Source organism: Caretta caretta, chromosome 4, assembly GCF_965140235.1.
Source record: "Caretta caretta isolate rCarCar2 chromosome 4, rCarCar1.hap1, whole genome shotgun sequence".
NCBI lineage: Eukaryota > Metazoa > Chordata > Testudines > Cheloniidae > Caretta > Caretta caretta.
In genome coordinates, this window is record NC_134209.1 from 118,626,016 (window position 1) to 118,653,399 (window position 27,384).

Here is a 27,384-nt window from a genome sequence, read left to right on the forward strand (position 1 = left end):
GCCATTTTACAGAACAGACAAAGTTAGAAAGCTATGTGATGTTCCCCCCCCCCATTAAATACAGTAATGCTTTGAAGTGGAGCTGGTAGGGAAGGGTGTCGTGCTCGCCCGTAGCAATGGGAACTTCCCAACATTTTGGTTTGTGCTTGGAGATCCCAGCCCCATGAACAAGTGACCACGTTGCAAAATCATCTCCAAAACTGAGTCGAATTGGCACTCCTATCAGCAGAATGGTCAAGAACTGAATGGCTACTGAGCCTGAGCTGTCCTTTACAGTCCGGAGTTGAGGTCTGGACGCTTCCTTTGCTATCACCCATCCTGTAGATATACCAAGCACTCAATTTCTATGGTTTTTAAACTCATCCTTTGCAAGCACTACCTTTGCATACACACATTTTTTTTAAAGAAACAAAAATGTACATAACTGTATGCTTCCTATACAACAACCCTTCCCTATAAGTCGGGGTGGGCAAACTTTTTGGCCCGAAGGCCTCATTGGGGTTGCAAAACTATATGGAGGACCGGGTAGGGAAGGCTGTGCCTCCCCAAACAGACTGGCCTCTGCCCCCTATCCTCCCCCTCCCACTTCCTGCCCCCTGGCTGCCCCCCTCAGAACCCCTGACCCATCCAACCCCCCCGCTCCTTGTCCCCTAACCGCCCCCTCCCGGGACTCCCGCCTCTAAGTGCCTCCCAGGACCCCATCCCCTACTCCCTGTCCCCTATCCACACCCCTGCCCCCTGACAGGCCCTCCGGAATTCCCACGCTATCCAACCCCCCCGTGCCCCATCCCCTGACTCCCTATCCACACCCCCTGCCCCCTGACAGCCCCCCCCAGGACTGCCATGCTTATCCAACTCCCCCTGATTCCCCGTCCCCTGACCGCCCCCCCCAGAACCTTCTGCCCCTTACCCAGGCCCAAGCCCCCTTACCATGCCACTCAGAGCAGCATGTCTGGCCACCAGACACGCTGCTGCACTGCCCTGTAGGAGCACGCAGCCCTGCTGCCCAGAGCGCTGCCCTCAAGGCAGCATGTCTGCGGAGGAGGGAGGACAGCAGGGGAGGGGATGCGGGCTAACCTCCCTGGCAGGGAGCTGAAGGGCCAGGCAGGATGGTCCTGCAGGCCGAAGTTTGCCCACTTCTGCTATAAGTACTACCTGTAGAAGGCAGCATTTCTCAACTGTTATGTCAGCTGTATATGAACATATGTCACGTCGAATCAGTGAAAATGGCAGCATGTCCAGTTCAAATATGTGACATCTCAGGAGAGAGGAAAATGCATAACCCTGTAATGGTTTGTTAGAGAGGTAGCCAAGTCCTCATAGACTAGTTCAAATGCACCCTGAGCACACCAGGGACTCTTTAATGTGCAATAATGCAAAACTTTAAATGATGCCCATTTTATGTCTGAGTGGGTGGATATGGGGCTCTTTAGATGATATCTATGAAAATGGTGTTATGCTCCCCTTTAGAAATGTACAGAATTAATTTGCCTTAGAGAGCAACCCATCTAAACATAGATTTAATATTGTTAATAGTCATATATGTTAGTATTTACAGTACCGAGCACCAATAGTGTACCCAGCATTGTACAGATACAGAGGGAGTCAGAGTCCCTGCCAAAAACAGCTTAACTCTTAATACACCCTACACCTTAAGAGTACTTTAGATGAGAATGTTAGAACAGTCTTAGCTCCTAAAAAAATTACCCCAGGGTTACAGCAAGGTACCTAGTATGCCCCATATGATACCAGATACTGGGCTTATCCTACTTAGGCCCTGCTCAGAACAAGTCAGAAAAATATTGCTCATTGAACAGAAGTTTCTAGAAGTTACTATGAGAGCTTAAGGGAAATTAACTTACGACTAATGCTAATAAATGTAACCAGGAGAATCTGGATGGGATTTTCCAAAGCACTTACGAGAGTTAGGAGCACCAGTCTTATCCCTTAGGTGCTTTTGGAAGTCCCACCTCTGGAACTGTTGCCTGGCTGTTTCTTGTATTGAAAGAGCAATTGCACACACGGAAAAGTGCAATAACAGTAAAGTGTTCAGCCTGCTGTATGGAAATGGTGCTTTTGAACACTTGGGGCCAGACTGAGTGGGAATGCAATTGAAGAGCTTGCAAGACACCTGCCCCTAGTACTCACAGTCAGTCTCTCGTGCTTCCTAGGGACTTAAGAAAAATGGATTTTTAAAAGAGAAAAATAACTCAGTGATTCCCATCCCATTGCTGTAACAAAGAGGTATCAACAGCGATCTGTGGCCCCAGTCCTGCAACAGACTCTATGCAGGCAGTTTCCCGTGCTGGTATAGAGCACCACTGACCACAATGGAGCTCTGCTCAGGCATAAGAGTCTGCTCATGTGCAGCAAGTTGTGAAACTGGGGTCTGTCTTCCTTACTAGCAGGAATTTCCTGGTCTCTCCCTCCCCCTCCCCAAAATCTGCTCTCAACCCCTTGTAAAGGTTTCTATACGAAACTGACTCCTTTATGTGGTTCAGCCTCCCCAAACTGAAAAATTCCAAGCTCGCAGGTGTGATATAAGAAAATGGGTACATTTCTTTAGAGATTAGTTTTTCTTTAAAACAGTGATACTGGAATGAAAGACATTGGTCGTACTACTTTTAATGAGGCTGACAAACTGGGTTTGTTTGGTTTTTTTGCTGTTTATAGTGAATATAGGTTCTGGAAAAACATGTGTTCCAAAAGTTGGGAAAAACCTCTTATAACAAGCATATTTCTATACAGTCAATTTTTTGGTGGTGACAAATCCCTTACTCCTGTCTTGTTTTAATAATATTCACTAATAAATAATTTCATAATGTTTATTAAGGGGAGATTTCAGAAATGCCAAAGATAGTTAGGAGTCTAACTTTCAGTAGGATTTAGGCACTTTTGAAAATCTTCCCCAAAACTTTCAGTCATAAAGGGCCATGACTGTGAAACCCATACTCCCACTGATGAGCACGTAATCTGGTAACTGTTCATCTTCAGGGCAGTGGGGTTACTCATGTCTGTAAGTATTTATCAGTGTGAGTAAGGGCTGTATAGTTGGGCTCAAAGTATGTTAAAGTATCTGTTTTTAGACCCGATCTTGATCAAACTCCCATTATCTTCTGTGGTGGAGGCCTGAGGCCATTGTACCAGTATTGGAGATAGACAAAGATCTTTTACCCATTTTTGACTCTCTGGAACGTCACAGGTTCAAGATGTTATTGGGTTCTGGTTCTGCTTAGAGCCGACTGGTAGGAAAAAGGAGCAGAGAAGAAAAAAATCGAACAGGGCAAAAATGCAGCACATGGCTGGAAGAGTGGTAAACAAATGCAAAGTGAAGAGGGGTAGAGAGAACATTTCTAATAAAAAATTAATACAGTATGTATACTTTATAGAGGACACCCATTTGTGCTAACTTAGCTTCTGAGCAGTGTTCTTCTTTCCTTTATACAAAGCACAGGCTTATCTTACATTAAAAAAAAAGTTAGAGACTAACCCCAATTTATTTGAGCATGAGCTTTCGTGAGCTACAGCTCACTTCATCGGATGCATACTGTGGAAACTGCAGAAGACATTATATACACAGAGACCATGAAACAATACCTCCTCCCACCCCACTCTCCTGCTGGTAATAGCTTATCTAAAGTGATAATCAAGTTGGGCCATTTCCAGCACAAATCCAGGTTTTCTCACCCTCTGCCCCCCCCCCCCCAAACTCACTCTCCTGCTGGTAATAGCCCATCCAAAGTGACCACTCTCTTTAAAATGTGTATGATAATCAAGGTGGGCCATTTCCAGCACAAATCCAGGTTTTCTCACCCCCCCACCCCCTCCAAAAACCACACACACAAACTCACTCTCCTGCTGGTAATAGCTTATCCAAAGTGACCACTCTCCTCACAATGTGTATGAAAATCAAGGTGGGCCATTTCCAGCACAAATACAGGTTTTCTCACCCCCCCCACCCCCTTTTTTTTCAAAAAAACACACACACAAAAACTCACTCTCCTGCTGGTAATAGCTCATCCAAAGTGACCACTCTCCCTACAATGTGGATGATAATCAAGGTGGGCCATTTCCAGCACAAATCCAGGTTTTCTCACCCCCCCCCCCACAAACTCACTCTCCTGCTGGCAATAGCTCATCCAAACTGACCACTCTCCTTACAATGTGCATGATAATCAAGGTGGGCCATTTCCAGCATAAATCCAAGTTTAACCAGAACGTCGGGGGAGGGGGGGTGAGAAAACCTGTATTTTTGCTGGAAATGGCCCACCTTGATTTTCATACACATTGTGAGGAGAGTGGTCACTTTGGATAAGCTATTACCAGCAGGAGAGTGAGTTTGTGTGTGTGGTTTTTGGAGGGGGGTGGGGGGGTGAGAAAACCTGGATTTGTGCTGGAAATGGCCCACCTTGATTATCATACACATTTTAAAGAGAGTGGTCACTTTGGATGGGCTATTACCAGCAGGAGAGTGAGGTTGGGGGGGGGGGGCGGAGTGTGAGAAAACCTGGATTTGTGCTGGAAATGGCCCAACTTGATTATCACTTTAGATAAGCTATTACCAGCCGGAGAGTGGGGTGGGAGGAGGTATTGTTTCATGGTCTCTGTGTATATAATGTCTTCTGCAGTTTCCACGGTATGCATCCGATGAAGTGAGCTGTAGCTCACGAAAGCTCATGCTCAAATAAATTGGTTAGTCTCTAAAGTGCCACAAGTACTCCTTTTCTTTTTGCGAATACAGACTAACATGGCTGTTACTCTGAAACCTAAAAAAAAGTTGTATGACTCCTGGGGCAGGTAGCGGAAATGAGTTTAAATTCCATGAAAACTGGTTTGTAAACTGTAACTTGCTGAGAATCTAACACGTTGTTTGTGATTTGTAAAACCTAATGGTTTGCTCATCATTAGACTGTAGCATCTCCTCTGATAAAGTAGCTAAATCTGTTGCATATCAGCAACATACAGTACTTGTGTGTGTGTGTGTGGGGGGGGGGTAAGTACAGTTCCCTGTTCATCAGTGGTATAGGTGAAGGAAGTTGGGCCAAATTTCTCAAAAGTCAACTCAGATTTTGGATGCCTCAGTTTTTGAATGTGCAACTGGAGACAACTTACGATGTTTGAAGAGGGGCACCCAGAAATGAAGGAAACTAAAAGCAGTGGCCACTTTGGGAAGTTTGAACCATAGAGAGGAGGTGAGGGCTAAAGGGACCAAAAGGACAAATGGTATGGGTGAGAGAAAAGGGTATTAGGAGAAAGAGACTGAGTGAATGATGTGTGCAGAAAAAGATTGCGGGACTAGAGATAGGATCCTGGAAGAAGAAAAGGCAGAATTTTGGAAGCACAGCAAAGCAGAGATGGCATGCTCGGGAAGCAGAGGAAGAGAAATGGCAGTCAACAGGGTGCTGGCCTCCTGAGGGGGGGTCGAAAACAGTGCCAAGGAGGCCTGAAGTCTTTACCATAAGATCTCTCTGACTGAGGAGATCTTTTGTTTCACATGATGCTGTAGGGCAATCTAATTAGTTTGAAAAGTCTACTTGTAATGAGTGTGTCCTCAGTAACTGCCTAGGAAACACATTTGTTCAGCTTTTAGCATTTACAAAGCATTAGGGGTGAAAGTCACTGAAACTAGCACAGAGAGGTGTAAGAATCCAGGTTTCCTCAGGGGGAGAGTAGCTTTAATTTCTACTGTCAGCATCCATTAGAGGCTGCGTATTCATGTGTAAAGACTGCACAATTATATGAACCCATCTTTTACTTTGGTGTCGCCTCCGTAAGCTACCCACCTGTTGGAAGGCAGTTTGTGGCCATTGCCTGCTTCCTTGATAGATGTGGGTCTGCCAGCGCTCTTTGCTCTGCATGAACAATAGGAGACTCTAATCCCATAATTTAAAACCCATTGTTTACACAATTGCTTATGATCACTTCAAAACTATTTTCTATCATGATATACTATTGGAACTTTGTTTTGCATTACATATATGGTTGGTTACAAACCATGTTTAAGGACATTGATAAAAGATATCTAATGGGCAAGTTCATGGTAAAATTTGAGCTAGGCAGGTCTTTAAAAGGTAAGCCTCTCCATAACAGACTGAGAACCCTTGTTTAAACCATGTGATCTAGAATCGTGCTGGAAAAATGGTTTTCAAGTACAGTTTGGTCAGAACATTCCCTGACATCCATTCTGGAAAATTGTTGCTGCAAGAATAGGTCAAGCCAGTGTGTGGACAGGCCTTTAGTAAAGCGCTATACTATTATTAGTTGTTGCTGGTACATTATGTGCTAGGAAAGTTCTCCCATCTCTAAAGCTAGTATGAAATCACCACAGAGGTTACAGTTTGTATTTATCAGTTAACTTGCTAATTTGAAGCAAACGTAGTGAGGTGGAATTGTAGAAAATAGAAACAACACGAGCAGGTCAAAATATCCAAAACAGCAATATACAAATGTTCCAGTGTAAATACATTTCTATAAAAGGTGTGAATGGAACTTAAAAAAAATGATGGATTCTGTACAGTCAATGAACACAATTATAAGTAGGTATTGAAGGAGAATATTCCACCAAGCATGGATCCACTGATAATAATTAATAAGAATCTACTCCACTTCAGTCAGTCGGGTGCCCAACATTATTTCACAGTTGACTGTTCTGAGGGTAGAGGTAATGACCTTTGCCCCAGATCTTAATAATTTACTGCAGTTTTATCATTAAATCAGCATATAATTGGGAAGGAAATAAGGTTTTTTTCATGGTGAGAGCCAAGTAATACCGTTAATTTAATCATTTGTAGGAAAAGGCTTTCTATAGTCATAGGGTATTTTGTTGTGGGTTTTTTTAATTAAGTAAAGTAGAAACAATGTCACTTTTTGTCATTCATGTTTGATGAAAATATGACAGTGTGATGTGATTTGCAACTTAAACACAAGCAGGGAAATCTGTACTTTTTTTCAAATCCGGCAATGATAAATTGTCAAATAAGCCAAATGTTTTCCTGTGACTTGTTACAATTTTTGGAATGCATTTAGTATCTGAAAAATAACCTCTTGCAGCCTCTTTTTGTCTTTTCTCTCAGCAAAATCTCTGTAGCTTGATAATAACTACATTCATTTAGCATTTAGAATAATCAAGTTTGCAAATAACTTAACAATGAAAATGAATATTTCATAGCAAGGAGAATGACCAATTATGGTTTTGTGACTATAACTAGCAGGACAGCATGACTCATATCTAGCACTTATATTTTGCAAACTAGGCTTTTGAATACAGCTAATTAAAAAGAGACAAAGACACAACTTTTTTAAAAATGAAAAGGCAGGTGGAGATGGTTAAACAAGACCTTTATTTTTTTCTGTTGTGGGAAATGTTCTGCAGTTATGTTTGGTACCTTCAGTTTGTTATGTATTCAGTGTGTAGTTTCATCATAAACCAGTTGCACCTGCAGCAGCTCCCATTGTCTCAGGGAGAGAGCTGTAAAAGGCTTAAAGAAGAAACACTTCTGTTAATAGCATGTCGTGTTTTCACATGACAACGAGAGCATTCTTGTTTTTAAACAGAAAATGCACAGCCCAGGTCAGCGAGGTTGGAATACAGTGTTTATACAAAAATGCACCCTAAGGCAGCACTGAGGAAATACTACTTATATGAAAATGGAGACAGGAATCTGAGCAGTTATGGACAGGACTACAACAGTTGTATTTAATAACATTGTTTTCCAGGAGGGCTGTGTGAGAAATGGAAATGATTATAGAGAAGAGCTGAAAAAAGAAATCTATATTTCAGTGGGAGCAGGATCAGGCCCCTTGTTTGTAGCAGATGCTAAATAAGTAAAGGACTGTGTTTGCACTGATGTTTGCAGCATCACTGTGAGATACAGTCTGTGTAGATGTCTTTGTTTGTAAAAAAAAAAAAAATTGGCTCCAGTAGTTATTGATCAGAAGTTTCTAATATATCACAATTTAAAAAAAAATACTCCACGAGGTATAAAATGACTAGTAAAAATTAATTGTGCAGTAACTTTTTACACACCTCTCTAATAGCATTTCCAAACTAAATAGCACTAGTTAGCCAACCCGAAGTAGCCCACTTAGAATCAAGGTATTCAAAAAATACATGCTTTACCGCATATGAGAGTTCCTTCATGGTTGTCTTTGTAACAACTACAGCTTTGTCTGTTGCTTGTTTTGGAAAAAAAAAAGAAATTAAAAAAAGATTGTAGGGGATTTGAGTTATATGGCAGCAGCACAAGTTAGGGGGTGTGGCATCAAAGTCTGATTTTAATCCCAGTGTGGTGCTGCAGACTCAAGGGCCTGAGTGGGGTTTTTAGAAAGACTGACTCCACTGAAGCCTTGGGTCTGCCTCTGGCTCGTGACGTCACTAGTTTCAGCAGCCGCACCAGAAGGCTGGGTGAGTGACAGCCCAGCCTACTTTTTAAATAGCTTTGTCACGTGACTGGGAACAGTAGTAAGACAGGTGCCTTCAGTTCACCCTCAGTAAGGGTCTAGTTGCCTGTGCAGGAGTGTGTGCTCTGTGTGAGGCTGTGGATTGCAGTTTAAAAGCTACACTGCTGTCATTCAGGAGCTGGATGGCGTGGGACATGTGCAACCAGGACTCTGTATGGAGTGATATAGAGGTGAGCTTTGCATTATGAACAGAGTGAGAATTGTCTTGTGTGCAACCCCTTCTGGAAGTAATTCGTTTAAATGGAATAATTATAAAAGTATACTAGAAATCATGTGTTGGAAAGAAGTCTGAATCGTATGTGAACTTTGCTAATTTAAGGTTACTTTATAATGCCTTGAGCAAATCACAGCTTAGCTGCTGTCATCAGTATCTCCTGCAGTTGGAAACTATTTTCATGTGCCTTTGGCTCGCTTTCCAGTCATATGCAATATTTATGCTCTAAGATAGTGATATGAATCAGTGTCTGAAGTCTTTCCAGTGGCATTTAGTGGCCTGGTTGGAAAAATGCCATGTCTATTTATAATTAGATTAAGACTTTTTAAAAAAAGTTAAAATTAATCAGTGGTTTCATATTCTGATTTTTGTTTGGTTTTGTGTTTTGCTATGCTCTGTTCAGGATTTTTCTCATTTATCACTTGCAGAATTGACACACAAAAACTGAGAAAGATGAATATGATGTTGTTGCCTTATTGTTTTAAATTCCTTTAAAACAGGGTACTGGAAATAGATGTTACTTTACTTCTGATTATTGAACTGGATTATAGTATTGCAGTTAAAATGTTCCATAGGACGAGGTTCTCAGTTAATCCAAGTAGTCCAGCAAATAGTTAAATCCTACTGTACAGCAGAGACAACAGGATGAACCATGAGAATAGAGTTTATGCGGGACTATGTGAGCTGCTGCTGCTGCTGCTGCTTCTATAAAAATAGATGGCAATACATCAAATCCACAGCTTCTGCTGGCTACAGTTCATAAAGGAAAAAAGCAAGCAATTCCCTGGTAATCTCTGGAGTATAATGTGAGGTTTGAGGATTTCTGCATATTTGCATTCTGCAAAATGGAGCCTTATCTGAAAGTTCTGGCAACTTGTGAAGCAAAGGAAACTTTCTTTGGACCCAGTTGAGAGGAATCCGAAAGACAAACCTGCTCAAAGGAACTGACCCTCTGACGACAAGTTTGGAATAAGTACTTAAAATCCTCCCCTTAGACATCTCTTAAATAAGATGCATGTGTGGTGCAGAGATACACATCTAAGTGAAAATGTGCTGGTGTTCTCTGTTTGTACAATTACATTTTTCCTATCTATTAAGGCATGCATCGGATTCTTAACTCTTTTTGTCGTGTTTTCAATATTTGCAGCACGCCATTGTATCCACTGATTTCTGTTTGCATATTGTAATTGCTCTTATCTTGTTTTGATTTCTTGGTAAAATAGAATAGATATGGATAATTCATATGTCCTGTAGCTATTATGAGTCAAGGCTGTAAGTGGATGACTTTCTGGCTCCAAAGTTCTAATTGTTTCTGAGTAGCTGGAGTATCCTGTGGGTTGTTGTCTGGCTTATAACGTGGGTCTCAGCTGCTGTAGCTTCATTTTTCCATCCATGTATTATTCTTAATGCTGCTAGGATTTGATTGAGGAACCAGCTTATATGGAAATATTGGAGATTTATTTTAATCATCAGAGTTCCTGCAGTAATTTCAAGCTAGTAATGGAATAGATCATTTATAGCAATCATTTTTTTCACAGAGGAAAAAAGGGTTGATCTTAATATTAATTGTGTGGCGGATGGATTAGCTGTTGGTAGATTTTTACCAACTGGCTCTTTCATTTTACTTTGTATAGCGACATAGTAGTGGCTGCATGCTGCTTTGGCTCTGGGGATCACCTTTATGATCTACAGTATTACAAGCAGCAGGTACTGTAGGCAGCTTTCATATTTTGAATTGTTAATGTTTGTTGTCAATTTAAAATGCATTATACCCTCTTGCACGTAATGACAGGCTAGCATGTTGCTTAATAAAGGCCTGCGTCCCTATAGCTGATCAGAATCCCCAGTGTTTCACTGTTTCATGAAGGTGATGTACAGTCAGGTTGCAAAGATTGATAGAGAGAATCTGCATGGCGCACATTCTATCAAATCTGTCATTCTTTACTGGGTTCATCCCCTTGCTGTTTCAACAAACTTATTAAAAATACAAAGATTATTTTTACATTAATATAATTAATGTGGTACAAGTCCAGTCTTTCTTTTTTTTAATTTACCTTCAAAGGCACAAAGACGTCTAAAAGGTTAAAGAAGAATTATACTTAATTATAATGATTCATTATCATCAGTGCAGTTAAGGTAATTTATTGTTTGCTCCCTAACAAAGAAAAAAAAGTCTGTTGGGGTGAAATAATACACAATAATTAACCTTTTGTGTTTAGCAACTACTCTATCCTCTTAAATCTTATTATAAAATTAAGGATATAGTTGTGAAATAACTGTCATACCTGTGAAAAGACAGTGAAATGTGTTATGGCAATGCAGGCACACCTGTTACAGATGTAAAGGCAAAGAGTAAATATCAACATGTCAGATGAGGACAATTATAGGACTTGGAGTGTTAAACCTGACATCATCCAAAAGCCAAATATAAATTAATAACAGGAACACTTGCTACTAATGTGTCTCAGATTAGAAGCATAATGCCATATTCAGAAACATTGATTTTATTATCATGTCAACATTGGCAAGAGCATGTGTACTTCATTTCAGCTGTTACATTTTTTAAGTGACATTGCCGTCATTATAGACAAATGAAAGCTGCAATGGACATTTTTTACACAGCTGTTTATATTGCTTAGAATGCCCATTGCAGGACTTTCACAATGCATATTACTACAGCCCTAAGATGTTTAAGTAGGTGATGTACAGAGTGAAGCTATTTTTACAAACGAAAGTAGTAACAGATCAGCAGGATACTTTAGAAGTCTACGGCATCAGTTTTAAGCCAGTGACCTCCACAACACAAACCTGGGAATGATGCTGAGAATCTACCTTTTCAGTCAAAAACTAGATTATCCTTTAATGAGATCACAGATTTCATCTGTGCATCAAAAAAAGGTCATCTTGGCATTATAAGATTGCTGCTGGAAGGTTATGTCAGCGCTAGAAAATGGGGAAGCTTTTTAATTTCTTTTTCTTTGCAGTTTTTCTGTGGCCAAAATAAAAAGAAGTAAATTTCATTGTACAAAATTTCACCTAAGCAAGGCCTTGGCCTGTTGAAGTTCCAAGCCCTCTTAAATAACCGGAAGAAAAGCAATTGATATTTCAAAGGCTCCCCTTGTAATCCCTAGGTTCCTTTGCCCCTTGGCCTATTGTATAATTGTCTTGTAGTATCCTGGTAGACTAGTGGAAGTTGCAGAGCCGGCTCTAGGCACCAGCAAAACAAGCAGGTGCTTGGGGCGGCACATTTCTAGGGGGGGCATTCCGGCGCTGGCCATGCTGCCCCTAGAAATGAACCCCCGCCACCCCAGCTCGCCTCTGCTCCGCTTCCGCCCGCTCCCCTGAGCGCGCCGCACTGCTTCACCCCCCTCCCTTCCTCCCAGGCTTGCTGCGTGAAGCAGCAAGCCTGGGAGGGAGGAGAAGCCGAGCGGCAGCGTGCTCGGGGGAGGTGGCGGTGGTGGAGCGGAGGTGAGCTGGGGCGGGGAGCCGTTCCTCTACCCCTGTGCCCCCCTTACTTCCTGCGCTCCCTCCCCCACCCTCGCTCACATCCACTCTGCCTGCTCCCCTGAATGCGCTACCTCTCCCTTGCCTGAGACAGAGGGGGGAGAAGTGAAGCGGCGGCTTGTTCAGGGGAACAGGCGGAGCGAAGGTGAGCTAGGGTGGAGGGTTGCGGGGGGGGGGGGGGAGCCGCAGGAAGCAAAGGGGGGGAAATGCAGCACGCCTGGGGGAGGAGGCGGGGCCTGGAATTTGGGGAAGGGATTGGGAAGGGGCGGAGCCGGGGGCAAGGGAGGGCATGAAAAAAAAGCGGGATGGCAAAAATCCTACAGCTGGCTCTGGGAAGTTGCATGGTAAATTATAGCCTTTAGCAGCTGGACTGAGTCTGCTGACTCTGTTCCTGGTTCCCAGAGTGTTGCTCACCATTATGCTGCTGCATATAGCCCATGCAGTGTAGACTTGCAAAGATTCCTAGCTACAAAAATCTCTATGAAATTTATTTTATTTAAACATAACTTCAGCTCTCTCATATCACTGCAAAAGGCAGCATTTTCAAGAGCAGCATAACAAATAGTGAGTCATCCACATCAGTGGGCATGGTAAAGTTATTGCCCTACAAATCTACCTTTTTAGATGGTGGTACTTCTGGGACTGACTTCGTTCAAAGTTGAACCTAGTAGATCATTCAAATTGCCCAATCAGCTAACTGGAGTCCAAGAGTTTCTGAGGTCTGGATTTTCTGTTTGGTCCATCCTTACCATTAACACAAACTGATAAAGCTAGAAACAATCAATTAAAGGCAATGGTGAAAACCCATTCTCAACTGGCTTTGTTATGGCTTTTAACCACTTAATTGCTGGAACTGCCAGTTGCCTCTGTACACAAGAACTCTCCACCTTTCTTTCCAATGATGTATATGGGGCAGCAGTGAAAGGAGCTACACCATTGGTTATCACTGAAGGTGTGGACTTCAATTGTGTATTTCCTGGTTTCTGTTAATAATGAAAAAATGGTTCAGGTGGTATTTTTGAATTAAAGTTTCTGTTCTAGGGTAGAAACATAGTATGAAAGTGTGTATTTTTTTGCCCTCCATTGATACCTAAAATGACTGATCCTGACATACTAAAGAAAATATTCTGGGTATATATTAATGAAATTGATATTCTGCTGGTCTGTACTCTATTTCTAAGGTATGCAAAGGACGACATTCACACTAGCGAAGAAGGGCCACTTTAGTCCCCTCCCCTTAGTCCCTTAATACTGGGCTTAAATGTTGCATCTGCTCTACGATGAATTTCCCCAGCAATGACAGGAGCCTGAGACAAGTGTAGCATTGTGCTGACTGGGCAGGCCAGAGGAAAGCTCCCTCTTGGTGCTTCTGAGATCACTGCTGCTTACAGACCGTAAGTCTCTTAGACACAGCAGTGTACGCACGTACAACCAGCACAGCCACAGGTTGGAAGACCCCATAAACTAACCATGACTGCGATAGCACTTGGCAGGGGCATGAGGTACACTTCATGATTTGCTTACTATGAGGACAGTATTTTAGAACCAGGTTGTTAAAATCTGTGCAGTTCCTGAGGGTGCTGATAAGCCAGAGCCTTTGGTACATGGGTATAGACGTGCATGACCTGTGGCAGGCAGGCACAGTGTCTCCGGGAGCTTTGGGAAGTGAACAGTGGAGCACCTACTGCTGTATCCTTCAACAGGGTGCAGTACATGTGGCAGTCAACATCTTGACTGACCCAAGGGATTAAACCAAGGCCATATAGAGCTGAAAGCATGAACCTCTACAGCTTGAGGTGCAGATCTAGCCTGTATAGCTGGCAGCTGTAACAGACTCACATCTTCTGTGGTTTGGGCATAGAGGAGGATGCATAAAACACACTGACCAGTTGGTTACCCATGCACTCCCACCCGCGCTGATTCCTTTCTGCTGGCCGGGACAGAAAAGAGTCTTGGCAGTCCTTGTTTGGATTTCTAATGCTGCAGATGCTAGACACTCCAGGGCGCAGAAGAAAAAGGATAAAGAAAAAAGTAGGTTTCAGAGGAACAGCCGTGTTAGTCTGTATTCGCAAAAAGAAAAGGAGTACTTGTGGCACCTTAGAGACTAACCAATTTATTTGAGCATGAGCTTTCGTGAGCTACAGTGAGCTGTAGCTCACGAAAGCTCATGCTCAAATAAATTGGTTAGTCTCTAAGGTGCCACAAGTACTCCTTTTGTTTTTTTAAAGAAAAAAGTAGTGACCACTTTGCTCACCTGTGCAGGCTAGTCACAATCTAACACTCAGTGTGTCTTTCTAAAAATGAGATTAACTCTAGTGACCTGATTTGTGGAAGTGAGTGACTTAATCAAGGCTTAATTCTCATCCATGCAGTTATGGTTAACACATTCTGGTGATTAATGAAAGTGTGTGTTTCTGTACTTCTCCCTGCAGTGTGCTGCTCTGGTTGGTGAAGACCAGCCTCTTTGCCCAGATCTCCCAGAACTTGACCTCTCTGAACTAGATGTGAATGACTTGGATGCAGACGGTTTTCTGGGTGGACTCAAGTGGTACAGCGACCAATCAGAAATCATTACCAATCAGTACAGCAATGAATCATCAAATATATTCGAGGTAAGGGAAGTGGATGCAAAAGTATATTTCAGATTGCTTCATGTTTTTACCAGGTGGAATGACAATCTTCTAATAAAAAAGAGCCAATAGATGCTGAAGTACAGCTGTGACGTCTGTTATAGCCTCCCTCTGACACCCTTAATCCTCATGATCAAAACCAGACCTGTTATCTGGAGAGAAGAAATGCTTGGAAAGAATTAAGTGGAATTCTGATTTCTGGAATGAAAGTGCTGAAGAGATACCAGGTTACACTATGGCATAACACTGAGATATTGCAAAATAGTCTGTTGCAAAGAAAAACAAAAGTTGAAACCTGTTTGTCGTCTTCCACGTTCATTTCGCAGAAACAAACGCAGTGGAATACAGCATCTGTTGATGGCTCTTTAATATTTTATAGGTTAGTAATTATTATTACACCTACAGGTCCCAAACAGGCCCCAATTGTGCTATGTGTTGTACATGCACATATCAAAAAGTCCTTCCACTCTAAGTACAAGATGAGACCATAGGTGAATGCAACAAACAGACTGCGGGGAGCACAGCATCAGAGTCAGATTATTCTGATTAGCATAATAAGCAGTGGTCATAGCACGCCAACTGACTAGTCACTGATGTGTGTTTTATAGACATAATGGCAGAGGGCAGTCTTAAGGAGAGAACTGAGGGATTTCAGGAGAGATTTAAATGCCCTCTTTAAAATACTGCTGTGGGGGTCAAGGTATATAAGAGATGGGCTATGCCCTCTTTGCCTCAACCACTAATTCTCCTTTCCTGTGTAAGACCTCAAGATTCTCCACTGCTTAATTCTCAGACAACCATGCCCCTCTTGAACCCTAATCTTCTTTCCTCCTAGATGGTAGTAAATGCAGTAGATCATCCTCTGGCTTGGAAATTGGGCAATAGTACATTTGATAGCTGGCAGGAAGACCTTGGGCAACAATAAGCTATCACCCCTGCTTCACCTCTGCCTAGCAGATCACAGATGATCACAGACCAGAAGCATTCCTGGTCCACTTACTTGGGGGAATCCCCAGAATAAAGACTGTTAAATTTAATACCTGTCAAATACTAAATGCTTCAATAAGGTAAAATGCATTTGGAGGTGAAATACAGACTTTATGAAATACTCTGAGCCAAAATCAGCTATTACTTATGCTGGCATAACTCAACTGCAGCAAATTAACTTACTCTGGGTGAACACTGATGTCACTGAGAGCAGAAACTGGCCCTCTGAGTCTGGTCTTTCTATCATTCACACTGGTGTAATTCAGGAGTAATTTACTTCAAGTTTATAGGATTATAGTAGTATAAAACCAGTGTAAGTGGAGCAGAAGCCCGTTCTCTGTCTCCAAGGGAAAAATTTTGAAACATTCTGTATTCTGAAGTTTTGTGAAACTTCAAAATGTTGTGTCTTGTGCTTAAGTTTCAGTCATAGTAAGTAAGTGACACATGTTATAATCAAGTAATTGGGCTGCTCTATTATAGTATTCTTATAGGGTCAGTATGGGAAGGAGTTAATAACATTTGTAAGCAAGGTTAAATTGGGTTATATCAGAGAGAATTAATGAGTTAGAACTTCTGCTTCCAAATAAATCACTAAAAACCAAATGTATAGACCTCTTTCATTGGCTGAAGTAAAATCAGCAAAGGATTATATTCAGTGTTGATAAATGCAAAGTAATGCACATTAGAAAACATAATCTCCACTATATATATAAAATGATGGGGTCGAAATTAGCTGTTGCCACTCAAGAAAGAGATCTTGGAGTCATTGTGGATAGTTCTCTGAAAACATCCACTCAATGTGCAGTCAAAAAATGAACATAATGTTCGGAATCACTAAGAAAGGGATAGATAATAAGACAGAAAATATCATATTGCCTGTATATAAATCCATGGTATGCCCACATCTTGAATACTGTGTGCAGATGTGCTCGTCACATCTCAAAAAAGATATATTGTAATTGAAAAAGGTTCAGAAAAGGGCAACAAAAATGATTAGGAGTATGGAGCATCTGCCATATGAGGAGAGATTAATAAGACTGGGACTTTTCAGCTTGGAAAAGAGACAACTAAGGGGGGATATGATAGAGGTCTATAAAATCATGACTGGTGTGGAGAAAGTAAATAAGGAAGTGTTATTTACTCCTTCTCATAACACAAGAAGTTGAGGTCACTAACTGAAATTAATAGGCAGCAGGTTTAAAACAAACAAAAGGAAGTATTTTTTCACACAACACATGGTCAATCTGTGGAACTCCTTGCCAGAGGATGTTGTGAAGGCCAGGACTATACAGGGTTCAAAAAAGAACTAGATAAATTCATGGAAGATAGGTCCATCAATGGCTATTAGCCAGGATGGACAGGGTTGGTGTCCCTCTCCTCTGTTTGCCAGAAGCTGGGATTGGGCGACACAGGATGAATCACTTGATGACTTCCTGTTCTGCTTATTCCCTCTGGGGCACCTGGCATTGGCCACTGTTGGAGGAAAGGATACCGGGCTAGATGGACCTTTGGTCTGACCCAGTATGGCCGTTCTTATGTTCTTATGATTTAGTCTTCTAAAAATTAAGATCCTGATTTTGCAATTACTTAAGTGTGTGAGTAACTTTAATACATTTAATTCCAATGGGAATTAATTCCCAATGAGACTGCTCATGCCTTAAAGTCAGGCATGTTCTTAAGTATCTTGCTGAATCAATGGCCAAACTTATAAAGGATAAAATTGTCATTTATTGTGTATGCTGATTCCATTCCTGAAGATCAAAATGTTATACAAACACGGGGATAAATACATGAGGTTTAAACTGTCTTGGTTGGTGCACAGCAATATCAAGACATTGGTCCATCACGTGGCATTTAAAGTCAGTCATATTAAGGTGTATTTGAAAGTGCAGCCCACCAGGGTTCAGTAGAAAGAGATAGATGGAATACATCTAGGGAAGTGCATTGTGAGGCAGCAACTAACATTGTCAGAAACCGAGATTTGGATGAGAAGTGTTTTCCATCTTCCCTAGCAGACAAATTCTGCCATCATTTACTCAAATGCCACCCTTCAGACTTCAGGGACTTCACTGACTTGAATTACAGATTGCACTGAAGTCAATGAGGGCACGCTTTGGCTCAGAGACTACTTCCTCTGAGGAGCAGATTGTTGTCCAATAGCACTTTACCATATTGTCGCATAAGGGCAACACTATATTCAGTCTGTCATTTATTATATTTAAACTGACTTAGTTGGTGCACAACAGTAGGGACAACCATTGGTCTATCATGTGGCATTGGGGTTTAAAGTCACAGTCTCATTAGTCTGCATATGTCATACCTGAGTGTAGACAGAGGTGGGAGGATTACATCAAAAGGGCTGCAATTACAAGAGACTTGAAAAGTGCAGTGGACGCTCTTCCTATGCTGGGTCTAGCTGCTTCCAGTTCTCAAATGTAGGCAGGGTCCTGACACACGCTGCTAGGCCCCCCCTTGGGCCATGAGATATTGTTGGCAGCACTAATACGCCTCTGACACCTAGCCTGTAGGCCTGGAATGGCAAGTGCCAGAATTCTTCCTGCATTCTTGCAAGTATGCAGAGTAGGCTAAGACCCAGATTTTCAATGTTATTTAGGTATTGCTACATTCAGCATTGCTATGCCTTATGGATTTCGGAACCTGCATCTCATTTTCAAAAGGGATGTAGGCACTTAGGAACCAAAATCCCATTGACAGTCTATGATATTTAGGCTCCTAAGTTCCTAAATCACTTTTGGAAATGAGACTTGGGCTCCTAAATCAGTTAGACATACCAAGGCTGAGCACAACACCACCTAAATACCTTTAAAATTCTGGGCCTAAGAGTTCATCTGCAGTTTCACTGTTATCACACAACTATTCATAGAATCATAGAATATCAGGGTTGGAAGGGACCTCAGGAGGTCATCTAGTCCAACCCCCTGCTCAAAGCAGGACCAATCCCCAATTAAATCATCCCAGCCAGGGCTTTGTCAAGCCTGACCTTAAAAACTTCTAAGGAAGGAGATTCTACCACCTCCCTAGGTAATGCATTCCAGTGTTTCACCACCCCCTAGTGAAGAAGTTTTTCCTAATATCCAACCTAAACCTCCCCCACTGCAACTTGAGACCATTACTCCTTGTCCTGTCCTCTTCTACCAAGGAGAATAGTCTAGAACCATCCTCTCTGGCACCACCTCTCAGGTAGTTGAAAGCAGCTATCAAATCCCCCCTCATTCTTCTCTTCTGCAGACTAAACAATCCCAGTTCCCTCAGCCTCTCCTCATAAGTCATGTGTTCCAGACCCCTAATCATTTTTGTTGCACTTCGCTGGACTCTCTCCAATTTATCCACATCCTTCTTGTAGAGTGGGGCCCAAAACTGGACACAGTACTCCAGATGAGGCCTCACCAATGTCGAATAGAGGGGGATGATCACGTCCCTCGATCTGCTCGCTATGCCCCTACTTATACATCCCAAAATGCCATTGGCCTTCTTGGCAACAAGGGCACACTGCTGACTCATATCCAGCTTCTCGTCCACTGTCACCCCTAGGTCCTTTTCCGCAGAACTGCTGCCTAGCCATTCGGTCCCTAGTCTGTAGCTGTACATTGGGTTCTTCCGTCCTAAGTGCAGGACCCTGCACTTATCCTTATTCAACCTCATCAGATTTCTTTTGGCCCAATCCTCCAATTTGTCTAGGTCCCTCTGTATCCTATCCCTGCCCTCCAGCGTATCAACCACTCCTCCCAGTTTAGTATCACCACTCCTCCCAGTTTAGTATTCATGACTAGTCACAATATTATCCATTGTGTGTATAAGCCTGTGCTAAACTACATGCAACAAAGGCTATGGAGAAGGGGAGGGTCTCTATATAGCTTCTGGGAACCTGATCGAAGGTTACTAATATTCTATATTTTGGTATCACATTAATAATTTCCACCACTACCGTTCTTTGTCATTAGTTAGTTCTAGGAAAGAGGGGAATAAAGGAGTTGTTTTCTTACAGGGTAGGCAGTCGTAATCAGGCTATCCAAACTGAATAATAGAAAACTCGCCCTTCTTTTTGGGCCAGCTTTTTCCAAACTTTAACCCCTATCCCTGTTCTCCATTATGTAGCTGTGTGTGTATATATATATGTAGCACTATTTCTTGTCTCTACTGCTCCTTAATGAGACAACTGAGGGTGCTCAAGAACAATAAAAGATGTGTCCTTTCTCTGGGGATTATCTTGGTGATGCTCTGAGACAAACTATTTGTGTTAGCGCAGAGAATGGAAGCTCTATCTAGTCTCTTGTTTGTTAATTTCTAGATTTTTCTATATTGATTAGCTTTGGCATTTCAGCTCTTTCTTTTTAAAGAAAATATAATTGTATCTTAATCATCCTGGGGCAATATGTTTTAGAAGCCTTAAAGCCTCTATCTGAGAGCTGACTGCTATGAAAACATGAAATATATTCCAAATTTGTTCAAAATGGAATTGCAAACAAAAGATCGAAAGTACAAGCAGCACAACAATAATTGAAAACCTAACCTTAAGTGAACCACTCTCTCCTTTGAGTTACCAATGCATTGCTTATGGCACTGTCTAGGTGAGGGCCTATATTTGCAAAAGGGACTTACGAAATTTTGGGTGCCCAGCCTGAGGCATCTTTAATGGGGCTTGTGTTTCAGAGGGTGAATACTCTGCACTTCTGTCTCAAACTGAAAACTGAAGCCTATTAAAGGCATTTTCCTTCTAAAAATTAGTGAATTGCCTTTTTGAAAATTGAGTATTGTAGGAATAATTATTATCAGTTTATGAATGTATTATGGTAGCGGTTAGGGACCAACTGAAAACATGATCCACATGTACTAGACAGTGTGCAAACATAGATTAAGAGACAGTCTTTGCCCTGAAGAGTTTTCAGTTTAAATATGATGAATCTACAGTCTAAATCTAATGAGAGATAACAATCTAAATGTGATGCGAAAATTGACGGTACTGTTATAGAATAGATATTTCTGATTCATCACTACAGTACTCCATTTGTATCCCGGTGCAACTGGTTTTACACTGGCATGAAATTGGAGGAACTCAGTGGTGAATTAAGGCCTTTCTGTTACATTGATGTTGCATGTTCTTTATCAGTGTTGTACATTTATTAATTTTTTTTTCTATTCTTAGCCTGGCTACCTCTATTTTCTTCCCTGATTTTCATTGCCTGAGATTCTGATCATTGGAGATGTATGTTAAGGGAGTTTTTACCCCTAAGAGCACTGTCTATTGACATAAGCTCATGCAAGTAAATAGTTAACTGGTTGTGTGTACTGGTTAGGTAGATGGCTTTCGTTCTCATTCACTTTTGTGATTTGCTTTTGGAAAGGATCAGACCTTCAAAAATTATATTTGTACAAAACTGATTCTGCTGTCCTTTTACAAAAAAATAAACTGGTTTCAATTCTTAAAGTCATTACTATGTAACATGTGGAGATCTGTAGATCTTTGAGTAATGTGAATTAGAAGGCTTTTTTGTGTTCTTCCTCGGGAGATGAAAATTGTTACCTCCTGAGGTGCATTTCAAATATACTGTACCCTGTATACTAACCCTATATAAGGCTAGTCATATTTTAAATTATTTATGAAGAGTGGACAGCATTATACAGAGGATAGAGGTGCGCAAAGGTAAGTATACGCTGTCTGCACCATTCACAAATAGATCAGTGGAAGCCATCTAAAAAGAGAAAATATAGCTAGACAACAGCCAATTAAAGTCTAATTTAGCAGCGTAGTGTCAAAAAGAATTTTCAAGTATGGTGTTCTGTCAAAATATTTTTCACTTTTAAACAGATTTAATAAGACCTGAGTTTCTTGGCCTTCCCCTGAATTTAATTGCTGGTTTTTGTTTTGTTTTGTTTTTAAATGCAATTCTCTATTTTTAAAGAGTTGTTTGTTTCTTTTTAATTGTTCAGCGTAGTCAAAGTTACTTTCAGGAGTGTGCTCTGTGTTATATATTTGGAGACCTGAATAGGCGACAGTGTTTCACTGTGGGCTGCCAAAAATGCTGTATTACAAGCAGTGAGAATGAGGGAGTGAGAAAGAAATTCACAATGAATTGCATACTCTGTTGTTCTTGGCAAAGGAGAAATTTATGAAGATAAATGACTGCTTATCCATTTGGAATGGTTTCCATGAAGAAGATGATGGGGGGCTTTTAACACCAGGAGGGTAATTTGCATTGGTTCAGGTTATATACTCTAATCTTCGGTGGTGCTGCCAGTCTTTGTTACTACTGCAAGTTATTCATTCAAGGTTTGTAGCCAGATTGATTAATGAATTACCAGATCTTACGTAAAATGACTTGGCCTGACTTTTAAACAACCACCAGTGTTTTCTTTGCCAGTCTTGTGACTGGTGTTAATGGGTTTCCAGAGACTGAACCTCTATAGATTTTTTTGAACTGGCCTCTTCCAGAATTTTTACCACTTTTTAATTTTCTCCAAAACTAGTAGCCCAAGGCAGGCAGTTCAAGGAGATATAATCTTGGGGAAAAAGACATAGTAGTCAAATCCTTGATGGCTGATGCCCTTCAGTGCCAATTCAGAATGATTTATCATAGCCATCTATTCAGCACAACAGAGTCTAGAGGTGAGCTGCATGGTGTACCTCACACAATATGCATAACTAGAGCTCTGAACTTTGAAGGAAAGCCTCAGAGCTATTTGCAAAGTGCTGGTGCTTAGTGAATACTAAATTACATTTAGGAAATAGTCTACTGCTACCAGTTATACTTCATTTTTATTCTTGACACAGACACCTAAATCAGAGAACAGTAACATTTCAGAGATTATGGAAGCAGTTTGGGTATGTTCCAACACTATAATAGGATCAGAATTTTAAGGCCTTTTTTATTATTACCAATAGTCACTTAGTTTCTACTGCAGTGTACTTTGTAGGGAATTACAGCTTTTACTAAAAAGATTAAAATGCTATTATGCAAATGATTGCAGTATGTTATTATGTTTACAAATTAACATCCATGGCTCAACACACAAATTAACTAACTATTCCATCTATATTATTAAGGATTTAATAAAGTAACTGTTGATAAAAATGGGGAGCTTGGAACAGTTAATAGGAACTGATTGTGATTTAACATAGAACTTAAACATTGTGTTTAATGTTCTAGATGGTATAATGGCAGAATAAAGCTTATCAAAGTACTTAAAAGAATTGAGATTGTGTGAACAGCATAGCAGTATGTCTTAGACCTTAGCAAACATAAACTAAGTAGCTCTGGGCAATAATGTATAGTGGGCAACATATCAGTAAATCTAAGGGTAACACAAAGACCATCTTATATGAATACATACATTAGTGCACTAATATGTAGTTTATTAAAATTCTAACTACTGTATGTTAAATATTTTATATATTATAAACATGTCTAGCATACTTGGCAACTTGTGTCCATCTAAAATGCATCTTGTAATGAATTTTTGCTATGGCAAATGGGATTTCTCTGCAGAGAGTATCACTGTATGACAAAGAAGGGGAAGGTTGAGTTCAGACTGAGATGGCTTTACAAACAGCGCTGCAAATTGCTATTCCTAGCAGTTCATAAGAGCTCATAAAAGCAAGCAGATAAGAGCCACCAAGGTCCTAGAGAAATGAATGTACAGTATGTGGTTACAGGATAGATTTAGTAGAGAAACAGACAACATTGTAGGTTTAGTACAACAATAAACATAAAAGGTAGAAGATGCAGATTTGGGATAGGAACTTTATAACAATAATAAAAGATAACAATGCTATAATAAAAAAAATTTAAACTAGGAGAAAGACCCTCAGTTCCAATGGAACAGAAGAGAGGATATAGGGAAAAATAGCAGGTAATGTAGCAATGTCAAATACGTTATGCAAATATGTTTACCTTTACAAATATCTTTGGCTTGAGTTGTATAACACATTAATAAGAGAGTTAAGAATGAGATTAATGGGTAATACTGCATACCGTTGGCGCTCTGAGTCTACTAAATAAGTGTGTCTCAGAAACAACATTACATCTGTATGGCAGGTGTGTGTAAGCTATAATCCACCACAAAGTTTGCTTGGGTTTAAAAACTCTCAAGCGTAAGTACAATTTATTTTGTTCCAAGCAGCTCCTATGTTATTGGGAAGTGTTTATGCAAATTTGCTATATCTTGCTTCAGCAAGGTGCATTATTTCTTCGTTCTCTTTCCCAACTGAACAAACTGTGCTGTTCTGTACTAGTCCAAATTTGCCTCTGTTGAAGTAAGTCCTTGTAAATTAGTTGAAACCTTCAGGCAAAAAGAACCCGCAAAATGAAAAAAAAACAATTCCTTTGAGAGCTTATTGTTTGATGGCTTAGTGGCCTTGTACCATTCCGAGGCATGTGATCAAGAAAGGGCACATGATCAGCCGCACAATCCTGTTATGCGTACATTCCGTTGCACTGCCCAACATTTCAATTGGAGTGGCCAAGGTTTTGGGAACTCACCGTATCTTTACTCAGCCTAAGCATGCCCCTTTTGCAACAGGGAAAAATAATGTTCACCCAGAACAGTGGTAAAATACTGGCAGACAAATGGCTTGGCCTGTGTTAAGAGGCTCTTAAGAACACAGTGTTCCACTGTGTTCCCACCAGTCACATACCTAAATACAAACTGGTGTCAGTTGCCATACAGACAAAAATATATTAGCCTCCTTTCACATAGGTCATCGTAAATCCGTTTTGGTCACAGTCACACTGCACATCTGTTTTAGTGAGATGCAGCTTCTTAGGGTGGCTTTTGGACTTCATCAGCACACAAACAGCCAAGCCATAAATTGCCACTGCTGGAGTTACTTTGAATAGGCGTATACTGTTTCATATTTATAATGGTGAGACTTCATAATATTCACACTGAATATATAACACAGATCAGTTCAACAAGCATGAAATTGTATGTTGTCAACTTGTCACATAAATAGAGCCATATTCTGGCTTACGATAATGTTGAACTAAACATTTTTCCCTAGAATTGCAGAGAGGGTCACAAAAAGTGGGAAGGTAGCATTTCCTTTTGTAGGATACGCAGTCATTGATGTTCAGAAGTAAATATTGCTGTGTGGCTTTTCTCTTTTTCTCCCTGTTTAAAAAAAAAAGTTTGATTTACTTAGGCAAATGCTAATTGGCTAAACTGTTCATCTTTTCCCCCCCAAATGGTTTGTATTTCTAGGGTATCCTTTTATTATTATTTTGTTGCTATTTTCCTACCGCACATCAATGCTAATTGCTACTAAATGCTACAACTTAACCCTGATATGCTCTTTTCCTCCTGCCCCATCTCATGTAACATTAACTCAGGCCCATGCTATTAAAGGAGGATGAAAATCATGGTTAGGCTTAATGTAGGATATTTTGTTTTCCACAATACCACTAACCTATTATAAGTGTGTAAGGGTTTGCTGAGAGCAAAGTTGTATAGGAAGAGAGATTTGGTGTTGACTTCATACAGTGAATCCTTTAAATAAATAATTCATACAAGCAACAGCTTTCCCTAATGACTCTAATAATTACACATTAAAAATCCTTGACTAAAACCTTAGCTGTACAGAATATGAAGGGGCTTATTTTAAAACATTCTGAATACCTACAACTCCAGTTGAAGTCAGTGTTGGGGTTTGAGTGCTCTGGGCCTGATTTTCAGGCTCTAGCTTCCAGTTGTGCATATGCAGTTTTGTGCGTGCACAAATGCATGTATATATTTTCTGTGTACTAATGCCTGTGGTTTGTAAGTGACATATAACAATGGAACTTGCAGGAGTTAGAATTTTCATGTACAGAACCCCACTGGGAACACGTGTGTATGCATCAGGGGCAGGTGTAGGCCCCTCTGGAAATCAAGCCCTATAGAGTGTATAGGAAATGGCTTTGAATACATTTTGTCTGCTGAAACTCAGACAAGAGCAGCCTTATTTCATAATGGGGATATTAATTTGCAGTTTGTGATAGGGATGAGCCTGTGTGGCTGTTGGTTTGGGGTTTTGCCACACCTCAGTCATGTTTTGGTTTTTAAGGCACCAAAAAGTCCCCCAGATTTTGGATTTTGTTTTGGATTGGCCTATCTGAATAGAGTTTTTTCTCTGAGGAACCCACATGCTAGCCTCATTTTCCTGGTATTGCTCTGCTTACTGATTTATGAAACCACCATTGAGCTGTCTGAATGGATTATCACCAGCCCATGAAGACTAGAAAGGCCAAATTTACCACTCATATCTCATGGAATTTGATGAGGAGGGCTGAATCCCTGACAGACCTGGATCTGTGTGCTGAAAGGGGACACAGAGAACTTCCCACACCTGATGACTTTTGTCTGCAGTAACAGCTGCTCCTTGAGGGTTCTCTGCAGACATTCATCATGTCTTTACACCAATATAGGGAGTGATACGTGGCTTGTAGGTCTCCCTTCTGTGGGGTCTACTTAATCTGAAAGTGGAGAGAATGTCTCCTGACTCATGGAATGATTTCTAAGAAAAATAGTGCTTACCAGCATCTGAAAGAGCTATTTGGCTGATGGCATCCAACTTCCCCAGTGAGCTGTTAAGAGGACATCCCTGACAGGACTCTGGGGTGTGCTAAAAACTACCCCCAAGTAGGCTGATCTCTGAGAAGGAAATAATTCACTCTCCTTCCAAGCTGCCTTCTGAGCCTCAAAAACTGACAGACCTTTCGCAAGCCAGTCACTGAGACAAGATAACTTACTTTGGTGAAGTGGTACTTACCACCATAATGTTGACCTTGGAGAAAACACTGGGAGCTAATGCAAGGCTGAACAATCAAGCGATGACTGAAAGTTCTCTTGACCCAGAGTGAAACACAGGTATTTCTGATATAATGGGGTGACGCGTTAATAAATATTTTACTTCTAGGAAGTCTCCAGGTTCCAGTTCTGCTATGCTGCCAGTTTTCTCCATTGTTTATCCTTCATATGCACTTGGCTTTTATATTAAGCAAAGACACATTTCACTGGGATACCCTCAATTTCCATGGGTCCTATTTTGCCCATTCTGGTAGGCTGTCTATTCTTTGAAAGGTGAACTAGTGGGATATCTCACACAATCTTTGACTTGGTCATTTACTTTATAGAGAATTGTGCAGATAGTGTAACTTCCAGCAGCTTTAGTAAACAGAAAGCTAAGTGCATGGCTGTAGAGCATAGCAGACCTTTGACTGGAACTGCCTTGCAGGGCATTCCACTAGTCCACAGGGAATTGGGGACTTACAAAAGGAGCAAAGTGGCATGTGACTCGTAAGAACTGGAACGTTGTATGGAAGAGGATCTACAATCCTTCAGAGATTTTCTCTTTTTCTTCTTTAGACTTTGCTTAATTCCCTCTCTCCCAGGAATAGGTGGAGGTGGAGGAAGTGTAGATAAACAAAATGTACTGCTTTCATTAGCAGGATGATTTGGGGAAAATGCTGCCAGTTTTTCACCCCATTATATCTGGAGAAAAGCCAAAATTCATTGGTTTTCTGATAGGTGTGAAAATGTTCAGTTCTAACACCACAGAGCTTTCCATTTGCAAATCACATCCCTTTCTAACTG

At 41.0% G+C, this 27,384-nt stretch overlaps 1 protein-coding gene across 2 annotated transcripts in view; it reads left to right on the forward strand.

The window, feature by feature from the left end:
- Window positions 1–27,384, forward strand: part of PPARGC1A (PPARG coactivator 1 alpha) — a 494,389-nt gene that overhangs the window by 405,735 nt on the left and 61,270 nt on the right. The window contains exons 1-2 of one of the 2 annotated variants that reach the window (XM_048848708.2): window positions 8,462–8,630; window positions 14,611–14,790. In XM_048848708.2, the coding sequence (XP_048704665.2) occupies window positions 8,583–8,630; window positions 14,611–14,790 (228 nt within the window). In that variant the 5' untranslated portion in view covers window positions 8,462–8,582. Of the gene's footprint in view, window positions 1–8,461; window positions 8,631–14,610; window positions 14,791–27,384 lie in introns of those variants that run through there. The other variant, XM_048848707.2, reaches the window with a different exon arrangement.